The 12,181-nt window shown below is 35.1% G+C and overlaps 1 protein-coding gene across 1 annotated transcript; it reads right to left on the bottom strand.

Annotated features, from left to right (window-relative positions):
- Positions 1-7,347: 7,347 nt before the first annotated feature.
- On the bottom strand, positions 7,348-8,313 carry LOC136174830 (olfactory receptor 52N4-like). The gene has a single exon (XM_065945076.1). The coding sequence runs from the start codon at positions 8,311-8,313 to the stop codon at positions 7,348-7,350; it is 966 nt and encodes a 321-aa protein (XP_065801148.1).
- Between the last annotated feature and the right edge of the window lie 3,868 nt (positions 8,314-12,181).

The following is a 12,181-nucleotide window of genomic DNA, read 5'->3' as shown; positions in this document are numbered from 1 at the left end:
AATTAGATTTTCATTTGAGAATGAGGGGAGGGAAGGTAAAAAGCTAGGGTGTTCTGAACCTGACTGAGTAATAGTCTCAACCTATTTCCTTATTTCTTCTTGTTGTGAGGATGATTTATACCTGATTTCTAGTGCAACTGAACAAATCAGTCCTATAGATTAGCTATTCATAAATATGACTGAAATTTACATTGCAGTGCAACCTGAGATTTAGAGAAGTAAACATTTTCCAACCTCCCAACCTTCAGTATAAGTCTGCCTTCAAATATTGTTAGTGGACACAAATCTGCTTTTCTAAAAGTAACCCAAACCATTTATATGCATTGAAAATTCTCTCCACTTAATTTATTACCCTAGTAATATCTTATCACTACTCCCACATTTATTTCCTTAAATACCTTAGCTCTGGATAGCAGAACAGTGAACTGAATATGATCTAGTCCAGGTGTTCAGAATCCTGGTTGAAAAATATCATGACTGAACAATATATGTACGCACATAGTCTTCAACTTCAAAATCCCTTGATATCTATACTGTTGAACTGGTCGTTTAAGAAAAATATGTGTTATATGTCTCAAGGGGATATTTCAGAACATTGAAGGCACAGATGCTTGTATAGCAATCAAGCTAACCTAGTGAGAGGTGGAAAAAGTGTAAAAGGTTTCCACTCTTACAGCTACATGATAATAAATAAAGGATTTATTCCATAGATTTGTATCTATACATGTGTTTATCCATGAGAATGTGCTCAATGGAGAGGAATTACAAGGAACATAAATCTGTTTTAGTAAAAGTGAATGATTTCAGTATTTATTGCAGAGTATTGTTTCTTTCCATGGGAGTCATTCTAAGACACCAAATTGAAAGCTCTTCAATACAGAATGTTTCAATCACTCACATATTCATTAATTTATTCTTTTATTTGTTTATTTTGTTGTGTCTAAACCATCATGAGGATCTGGTGCTGCTGCTGCTGCTGCTGAGTTACTTCAGTCGTGTACGACTCTGCGCGACCCCATAAATGGGAGACCACCAGGCTCCCCCATCCCTGGGAGTCTCCAAGCAAGAACACTAGAGTGGCTTGTCATTTCCTTCTCCAGTGCGTGAAAATGAAGTTGCTCAGTTTTGTCCGAATCAGCAACCCCATGGACTGTAGCCTACCAGGCTCCTCTGTCCATGGGATTTTCCAGGCAAGAGTACTGGAGTGGGGTGCCATTGCTTTCTCCTCAGGATCTAGTACTCCCCAAATCATACTGGGAACTCTGCAAAAATCAGATAACATGCACTCTGATTTTCAAGAAGTTTACCTTCAAATGAGTTTTTTGTCCAGTTACTAAGTCATGTCCGATTCTCTGTGACGCCATGGACTACAGTACACCAGGCTTCCCTGGCCTTCATCATCTTTCATAGTTTGCTCAAACTCATGTCCATTGAGTTGGTGATACTGAAGGTGATGAATATTATGGCTTTCTAAGATGACATCAAAAGTTCTGGCTTGTTATGTATATGTGTTAGGTTAGGAATAATTAAATATAAAAATGATGATTATGATAGTAGCAATAATAAAATACAACAATTAATTCTAGATTTACATTCCTTCAATTAGACAATAAAGGTAATATCCATATATTCTGATTAATACATAAAAATAAAATGACTTTGGAAGGAGATTAAAAACACCATTAATTTCTATAAAGTGGAGATAACATATTTCTCTTCTGATAAATATTTCTCTATCAAACTTCTTAATATACATTAGTATATGTGTTTTTGACAAAAACTTGGATGACAGCATATTAAATATAAACATTGCAATTTTCTCGGGCAGCTAAGATTCTTTCATATAAGAAATGATAATATTAAATATACATATAGAAAAAATATTTTGCTGAATGTTTTTACTTTTATTTTTTAAGATGAAACATATAAAATGAATTAGCTTAACAATTTAAAAATGGAAAATTCAGCATTTGTTAGTACATTCACAGTGATGTGTAATTTCTATCTCTCTACTTAATTGTAGAATATATTCATTGCATTAAAAGCAAGGCCTATACTCTTTAAGAATTATTTTCTATTGCCTATTCCCTTCAGAATAGGACAAACACTAATTGGCATTCTTTTCTCTGACTTTTATTCTAGCCATTTCATGTACATGGAATGAAAAATAAGAACTATTTTTATCTGACTTTTTTCATTTAGGATGTTTCAAAATTCATACTTTTGCATGTATTGATTCCTTTCATTGTGGTGTTTAATTTTATGTGTCAACATGATTGCCATGGTGTGCCTAGATTAAACGTTATTTCTGGGTATATCTGGAGATTGCACTAAATGCTTAATTAAGCTGCCTCATTGTATCTCTGCCTCTGCCTCCATTTGTTTGGTTGTGGGGTCCTCACACTAACACTACATCCGCATGTAGTTGCATACCCTAGATAACTGTTCACCAAGTCAGAAATAACTGTAAGTTCCTAATGTGATTTTTCCAAAAGCCCTGTGACCAAACCTCTCCCACTTCCCAGGCACTGCCACTTGTTCACCCTTAGATAAGACCCCTATAGAGCTACAAAACCTCCTCTTTATGGTAAAAATTGACTGATATATGCATATGCATATTATTTTGGAAAGAATTGATATTTTTATATTCATGAGCACTATATTTTTATTTAAATATTTATAATTTATTTCATCAGTATCACATAGTTCTTTATATATTATAATATACATATGATTATATGATAACAGTCATTGTGGATGGTGATTGAAACTATGAAATTAAAAGACACTTGCTCGTTGGAAGAAAAGCTATGACAAACCTAGTCCACTTAGTCTACCAGGCTCCTCTGTCCTTGGGATTTCCCAGGCAAGAAACTGCAGTGGGTTGCCATTGTCTTCTGCAGGGGATCTTCCTGACCCAGGAATTGAACCAGGGTCTCTGCATTGCAGGGAGATTCTTTACCAAGTGAGCCACCAGGAAAGCCCATGACAAACCTAAACAGCATATTAAAAAGCAAAAAAGCAGAGACATCACATTGCCAACAAAGGTCCATAGAGTCAAAGCTATAGTTTTTCCAGTAGTCATGTACAGGTGTGAGATTTAGACCATAAAGAAAGTTGAGCACCAAAGAATTGATGCTTTCAAACTGTGGTGCTGGAGAAGACTCCTGAGAGTCCCTTGTACAGATCAAACCTAAAGGAAATCAATCCTGAATATTCACTGGAAGGAATGATACTAAAGCTGAAGCTCCAATACTTTGATCACCTGATGAGAAGAGCTGACTCATAGGTAAAGACACCTGATGCTTGGAAAGATTGAAGGCAGGAGGAGAAGGGGATGACAGAGGATGAGATGGTTGTATGGCATCATCACTTCAATGGACATGAATTTGAGTAAACTCCAGGAGATGGCGAAGGACGGGAAAACCTGGCATGCTGCAGTCCATGGGGTCTCAAAGAGTCGGTCATGACTTAGTGACTGAACAACAACATATGATCATAACATATAAGCATAATCACCTTTCTACTTTCAGATTCTATGGGAAGTACATTAGGTACTTCACATAGTAGAATCATGGTTTCCCTGGTGGCTCAGATGGTAAAGAATCTGCCTACAACACAGGAGACCTGGGCTCGAATCCTGGGTCGATATATCCCCTGGAGAAAGGAAGATTCCCTGGAGAAGGAAATGGCTCCCCACTCCATTGTTCCTGCCTGGAGAACTCCATGGGTAGAGGAGCCTGGTGGGCTACAACGTATGGAGTCACAAAGAGTTAGACACGACTAACAAGGGCTTCCCTAGTGATTCAGATTGTAAAGAAATGGACTGAAATACAGGAGAGCTGGGTTCAATCCCTGGGTTGGGAAGATCCCTTGGAGAAGGCAATAAATACGCACTCCAGTAGTCTTGCCTGGAGAATTCTATGGACAGAGGAGCCTGGCAGGCTATAGTTCATGGGGTTGCAAAGAGCTGGACATAACTGAGGTACTAATACTTTTTTTAAACATAGTGGAATCATATTAGTCCTTCTGTGACTGGTTTGCTTTTATGCCTGAATATTTCATCATGTATATAAACTACATTGTTTGTGATTTTGTTTGTTTGTATTTAAATTTTTGTTGAAGTCTAGTTGGTTTATAGTGTTTGTGCTAGTTTCAAGTGTACAGGAAAGTGAGTCAGTTATATATGTGTGTGTGTGTATATATGTGTGTGTGTATGTGTATATATATATATGTGTGTATGTATATATATGTGTGTGTGTGCATGTGTATATATATGTGTGTGTGTATGTGTGTGTGTGTGTATATATACATATATGTGTGTGCTTAGTGTGTGTGTGTCTATATATGTGTGTATGTGTGTGTATATGTGTGTATGTGTATATATGTGTGTGTATGTGTGCTATGTATGTGCATATATGTGTGTATACATATATGTGTGTCTAGTGTGTGTCTATATGTGTGTGTGTGTGTATATGTGTGTGTGTGTGTATGTGTGTGTGTGTGTGTGTGCATGTGTGTGTGTATGTGTGTAGGTATGTATAAATATGGGCTTCCACTGTGGCTCAGCTGGTAAAGAATCTGCCTGCAATGCAGGAGACTTGGGTTGGAAGGATCCCCTGGAGAAGGGAAAGGCTACCCACTCCAGTCTGACTTGGAGAATTGCATGGACTGTATAGTCCATGGGGTCACAAAGAATCGGATATGATTGAGCGACTTTCACTTTCATATGCATATATATGCATGTCAATTCTTTTTCAGATTTTAATCCCATGTATATTTTTATAGAATATTGAGTATAATCATAAGTAGTGTTCCCTGTGCTATACAGTAAGTCCTTGTTAGTTACCTATTTTATACATTGAAGTGAAGTTGCACAGTCCTGTCCGACTCTTTGCGACCCCATGGACTGTGTAGCCCACCAGGCTTCTCTGTCCATGCAATTTTCCAGGCAAGAATACTGGAGTGGGTTGCCATTTCCTTCTCCAGGGGATCTTCCCGACCCAGGGATCGAACCTGGGTCTCCTGCATTGCAGGCAAGCACTTTACCATCTGAGCCACCAGGGAAGCCCATTTTATATACATTGTAGTGTGTATATGTTCATTCCAATCTCCTAATTTATCACTTCCCCTCACATTTCTCCTTTGGTAACCAGAAGTTTCATTTTGAGATATGTGAGTCTGTTTTTATTTTATAAATAAGTTCATTTGTACAATTTTTATTAGATTCCACATGTAAGTGATATCATATGATAGTTTACTTTCTCAGTCTGACTTATATCACTTAGCATGATAGTCTCTAGGTCTATCCATATTGCTGCAAATGGCATTTCATTCTTTTCTTTATGGATGAGGTATTTCATGTAGTGGAACCATATGTCCCCTTCTGACTATCTTTTATCACTTAACATAATTTTTTAAGGTTTATCTATGATGCAATCTAGGACAGGATCGCTTATTTTCATGTATACAAGCCATATTTCCTTACTTAGGCATACATCCATGTACATTTAGCTTTTTTCACATCTTAGATACTGTGAATAATTCAGTAATGAACATGGAAGTGTGTATATCCCACTGAGATCCTACTGTCAGTTTTTGGCAGTAAATAACCAGAACTGCGATTGTTCTACCATGCAATAATTCTATATTCAATTTTTTGAGGAACCTCCCTACTCTTCCCATAGTGGCTGCATGTTTTTGTATTCTCATAGAGGAGTTCACAAGAATTCCAATTTCTTAATATCCTCACCAACAAATGTTTGCTAATTTTTATAATTGTCATCCTAACAGAACGTGAAAAAATATCTCATTGTGATTTTGATTTGTCTCTTTCTGATAATTAGTGACGAGCATCTTCTTATATATCTGTTGGCCATCTTTATGTCTTCCTTCAAAGGAGTGAAGAAAATCATAACATATATTATGAATCTGTAGTTTTTAAATGGTAGTTTTTAAAATTAATTTATTTATTTTAATTGGAGGCTAGTTGCTTTACAATAGTGTGGTTGTTTTCACCATACATCAACATGAATCAGGGTGTACAGGGTGTGGTGTTTCAAGATACTGGAAATGCAGAATTGCATTCTTTATTTCTGAGAGGTAGCATTAGATGAACCCATAAAGAACGTTGTTTGTTATTGTGGAAGTCCTTAGTGAGATGGGCAGAAGCAATTTCAGTTAATGGAAGGGATGACAGAAAGAAAACTTAGGGAAAGAGTGATTTTAAATTGAGGGGGAAAAATGGAGAGAATGTTGAAAACTCATTTTAGAAGTTTAGAGGTCAAGGTAAATAGAGAAATGGGATGGTACAGGGAGGATAATTGCAGTTTAGGGGGTAGAGTTGTTCTGTAGGATTATACAAGATAGTAAAGAAAAACAATTAAGTAATTCAATGCAATTTGGTGTGTGTGATTAATTGAATTGGGGAGAGACAATGTGTGTTTTTTTCAGTTGAAAAGAGAGATAAAAGAAAAGATTCAGTTTACTCTAAAATTCTTATATATAATTGACTAAGTTCTGAAGAAACTAATAAGAAGCACCATTTCCTTTAGTCCCTGACTTGTTTATTAATTTGGAATAATCCTAATGATTAGTCCCTCACTTGATTATCAGAATTTTAGTTATCTGAAAGATTTCATTTTATTAGGTTAGCAATTGGAGATAAGATGAAAAAAGTCAATTTTGATCCAATCTCATGCCATTCTTATAAAAATAAGTTATTTTGTTTTTGTAGATTTGCTTGAGGCTTATCTACCTCACCTTCCAGGTTGTGTGCTTTTAAAAGCACTTTCAAAAGAAAATGAACACCAAATTAGTCTGTAGTATAATAGTGTGTGTAGTCTGGCTAAAAGAGATCTATTCAGTGTTAAGTAAGATTCTAATAAAATTCCCAGAAACTTAAAATTCATCATAGGATACTTTCTACCTGTTCCTTGGAAAGAAAGAGATATTTTGTTAATGATTAAAAGCAGAGAGTATATATTTTCAGGGGAAAGTCACAACTGACTGTCTGATTATTAAATTCACTATTTAAAACAAAATCATGTCCTCCCATTTTATTCTCCATTTTATGAAAAATGGTCTAATTTGTTTATGTTCAAGAAAACTTGCGTTAGTTATTAGACTGATCTTTCACAGCAATGAAAAATAAGAAATTCATAGAAAGATTGGTGGGTGTGCAGGTGATACTGAGATTCTCATGACAGGACATGCATTTGGAGATGCACTTACTACTAGATAAGTCGCATTTTAATGGCCAAAATAGAACTTGCAGAAAGATTTTGCCAACTCCCGCCTCAGCAGGTAACTAAAGTCATCTTTCTCTTCTTTCCTGGGGATGCCCACTCAAATGCTTTGGGATTTGGTATTCTTAGAACCTGAAAGGATTCCTAAAACACAGTCTCTTATCTGCTTGGTTTTCACTCCATACACAACAGGATTCATAGTTGGAGGCAACAGTAGATAAATATTGGCCATAATGATGTGACAAGAGGGAGGGACTGTATGGGCCCCAAAGCGATGGGAAAAGAAGGAGAAGAAGGCTGGGCTGTAGGAGAAAACTATAGCACAGATGTGGGCAGTGCAGGTGCTGAAGGCCTTCTGCCGAGCATCTGCAGAGGAGAGGCTGACCACCGCCCTCAGGATCATGGTGTAGGAGATGGTGATGCACAGGATGTCAAAGCCCCCAATCAGGAGGGCGACAATCAGACCATAGATAGCATTAACCTTGGTATTTCCACAAGACAGCTTGGCCACAGACATGTGGTCACAATACGTGTGGGGGATTACATTGCCTTTGCAGTAGGGCAGGCGCTTGATGAGGAAAGGGAAGGGAATGATGAGCAACACCCCTCTGAGAAAGGTGGAGAGACCCGCCTTTGCAATGACGGGATTTGTGAGGATAGTTGAGTAGCGCAGAGGGTAGCAGATGGCCACGTAGCGGTCCAGGGCCATGAGCATGAGCACCCCAGACTCCATCCCTGTGAAGGTGTGGACGAAGAACATCTGGATGAGGCATCTATCAAAGCCGATTTTCTTGAGATGAAACCAGAAGATGGAGAGGGCTTTAGGGACTGTGCTAGAGCATATGACAAGATCGGTTAGGGAAAGCATGGCCAAGAAGTAATACATAGGTTTGTGCAAGGAGTCCTCACAGTAGATGAGGTAGAGGAGTCCACAATTCCCTGCCATAGCTACGACATACATGGAGCAGAAAGGGAAGGAAATCCAAATATGCACATCTTCCAGTCCTGGGACTCCATTCAGAATGAATGAGGGTGGGACCCACTCCGTTTTATTCAGCTTTAGCATTATCAAATAGACTTAAACTTTATGTGACTTTTCCTAGAGTAAGATAAAGACAAGAGAAAATATAGTTTATGGTTACTTTCTCTTTTTCTGTGTTTTAAAATTCTGTAGTTTATTTGATCAAACAGTCAACTTTCCTGAGTGAACGTGAGTATGTCTTCTGTTTATTTACTGATTAGTTCATTTATTCCCTCAACAAATTTTTATTAAGCAATTCAAGTTCACATCACAGACACTGATTCAAAATTGTCTTTTAAAACTAGTTTTTCACCCTCATAGATTCATAATAAAAATTAATTCTGTTATATCTTCTCTAAAGAGATTTTGAATAGAAAACTTCATTTGTTAATAAATATATAGATTTCCCTGTGGATGTGATCTTAGTGTCCTTTGGTCACTCAACCCATGAACCAAAAGACATGAGAACTTTAAAACTTCTATTCTTGTTTAATAGCTGATCTTTGATATTTAATTATTGAGGTGCTATTTGAAACCTTTTGTAAATATTAAATTATTCATTTCTCAATGGAGATTGGGGTCTCACAAATCAGAAAAATATTTGATTTGGTCTTTTCATATTTAAATTGACTCATTTTTGCCCTTTCTTATAATGGTCTATGTGCAATTATTATAATGCTTTTAATTTCTAATCAGAGTAAGCTTTCAGTAATAGGTTGTAAGTTGCTAATCTTGTTTAGGGTGCATAAATATATCAATGGTAATGAATCTTTCTTTTTATTATGTCTTTCTAAAAATCTTTCTACTTTATCTTTAAACATTGTCCTCTGAGACTATCTGGTATCTGTAGCAAAAACTAAACAAACTAGTTTCACACTATTATACTTTACTAAAAGAATTTATGTACTTTGCCTTGATTATGCTTGTTTCTCTCGTAATATTTATCATTCAATAAATACACTGACATCTCCAATTTTTATTGTTTTCTCTTCGTCGTCTCTGATCTTTCAAATTAACATTTTTATATATTTCACAATGGAACACATGTTAGTTGAGTTCTGGTAGGAGACAATATAAATAAATGCAACTTTACATTTGATATTTCTTACCACACATCAAATTTATTTCTCATCTAAGAACACAATTAATTAATTTCAAATTCCAAGTTTATGGCTAAATCTCATTTTCAATTTAAGTATTTGAGATAAGTAAATGCTATCTCATCCTTTCATTAATGTTTTAATTTCTCATATATATGTATTGAACATCTAAAATGTGACAATGTGGAGAACAAGGGTTTCATTCATTAAGGACATGAGAGTTAACAGACAAAGATGCATACAATTTATCACAGTAAATGTAATAAGAATTAAAATAAAAGCATGTGCAACCTCCTAAATGAGCACTAGACTATGAAAGTGAATGTTTATTGTTGTTGATGGGGTGTTGAAGAAGGAATTGGTGATTATAAAGGAAGACTATATTGAAGAGAAGGTTTTTGGTACCTATTCGGAAGGAAAAACATGCTGTAAAGGAGATACATTTATAAAAAGAATTCCAGAGAAAAGAATGAATAAGTAAAAGTATGGAAATCAAATGATCAAGTCTGTGAGAAGTCACTGGGGAGGAGGGGACAAGTGATAATTTAGATTCTTGGCCAGGAGGTAAACCACAAAGAATCTTGCAATTATCAGATAATAGGAACTTCATGGATTCTAAATAGTAAGTGATAAATAATTCATAAATATCCAGAAAGCCGTTAGTTAATTTCACGGTGCTTGGAAAGCATTGGCAGTGAATAAGCTAGAATCCTCTCCTACCTCTCCCTTAAGAAATACGGTCTAGGAGTTAGGTCAGAAGAAGGAAGGAAAAAATTTAGTGCTACTGTAGTCTCTGCTAAACAGCTAAGTAAAATGAGCTTCATGCAAGCCTATGGCTGATTGCAAGCAACAGAAAATAATTTAGCCAGTGGGCTCTAAATCATCAAAAATGTATGTCAGCTTTATACTTACTAGAATGAGCATAACTCTGACCAATTTCCCAAGGAAAAAAACAATTGGCTTCCATTAAACCAATTGTTATAGGTTATAACAATTGTTATAAAAGATTATAACCCTATAATTACCAGAATATGAAATAGTTTATCTGATTTTTCATAAAAACATGGTCAACTATCATGATGGAAATCCCACCAATTTATAGGATAGAAAATTGGATTCTATAATTGATTTTTGTAGTTCACTTAATCTCCTTGAGATTTTATTACATCTCAACTTTTCCAAGATCAGGTAGTACAAGAAGAGCAATATAGAAGGGAAATAAGTAGATTTTAACCTTATCTTTCCATTTCTTAAAGATATGCATGAGGATAATTTATATAACTTCCATAAAAAGCAAATTATTCATCCCTTTAAATGTGATTAAAAATACTATTTTAAGAAGTACAGAGCCCAGAAACCAAATTCTGGAACACACATTAAGCCATTTAATTTATGACAAAGGAAACGCTATAGACTGGGAGAAAATACATCATTTTCAATAAGTATTACTGGATCACTTGGATATACATTGTGGGAAAAGATACACATTTTGTTCATACAACAGTTTTTTTTTAATGCAGAGATAAATGTGAAATGCAATATACATATCTTCTTTAATATCTGGAATAGACCACAAAAGGTGCTACCCACAGAAAAATGACAGAGTGAATTAAATTAAAATTAATTTTTTAAATTAAAAAGCACTGCTGAAAGTATGAAAAATGAGCCACAGACAGGAGAAGATATTTGCAACATATAAGTTGAACAAAAATTAATATTCAAAATGTCTAAAATACTCTTACAATAGCAATAAGAAAAAGAGGGAGGGACAAATTGCATAAAATATATATTTCACAAAAGAGGAAAAAAGTGACAATAAGCATATAAGTAGTCACCAATTTTTATAATAATTTGGAAAATAAATGCAATTTGAATGTCTCATGGCATAGAAACACATACCAAACTACATAGCTAAAATGAAAAAGCATAAAACATACCAAGTGTTGGTGAGGACTTGGAATGACTGGAATTCTCATACACTACTGGTATGTGTGTAAGTTTGAACTAATTTCGGCATATCTTGATGGTGAGTTTGCATATAGACATCACATCCATGCCAATTAAAAAGTATACATATTTTTGCTAAGGCATATCAACTATTAACTGAATGATTATTCCAATATTATTTGTAGGTATTAATAATATAAATCTGGAAGATATCTAAATTTCTGTTGATATCAGAACAGGTAAATAAATTTTGGTGTTTCCCACAGTGAAACTTGATAATGACAATAGACATAACTACATGCACAATATGAAAAATATAAATCTCACAAATTGTTAATTTTAAAAACTAGACAAAATAGAATGCAATATTTAGCACCATTTACATTAAATACAAAAATGGATCAAAGAAATAGGTGCTATTACACCCAGAAGAGTGTTTTGCCCAGGTGTGAATAAGTGAAAAGAAACAAGAGGAAGAGGGGTCTAGTGACATGCTGGGAATATTATCTTTCTTAATCTAGTTGTGAGAGAAATGGGTTTCTGGTTGTAAAAAATCATCAAGATGTAACTGTGAAAATTTCATATGTATATTATGCTATTAAAATAAAAAAATCATATTGAAGAGAACATTGAAGGAGCATACTGAAACATGCTACCACATTTTGTGTGTTCAATATTTGTATATTTTTTTCAGACTGACAGCAATTTAGGAATGCTTTCAAAAATTAATGCTCTAGAAAACCACTGAGTGCCACGAAATGAATTCTTTACTGTGTTCCATCGGAGAGAATATTCATTCTACCTTCCATTAATAAATGCAGTTATTCATTGTCATTATCTACAGGGAATATAGTCACTTTGAAATT

This window comes from Muntiacus reevesi, chromosome 9, assembly GCF_963930625.1.
Source record: "Muntiacus reevesi chromosome 9, mMunRee1.1, whole genome shotgun sequence".
NCBI classification, from domain to species: domain Eukaryota; kingdom Metazoa; phylum Chordata; class Mammalia; order Artiodactyla; family Cervidae; genus Muntiacus; species Muntiacus reevesi.
This window is presented reverse-complemented; position numbering and strand designations above follow the sequence as displayed.

Coding starts and splice junctions, on each gene's coding strand:
- LOC136174830 (XM_065945076.1), bottom strand. CDS start 8,313: ATGCTAAAGCTGAATAAAACGGAGTGGGTCCCACCCTCATTCATTCTG.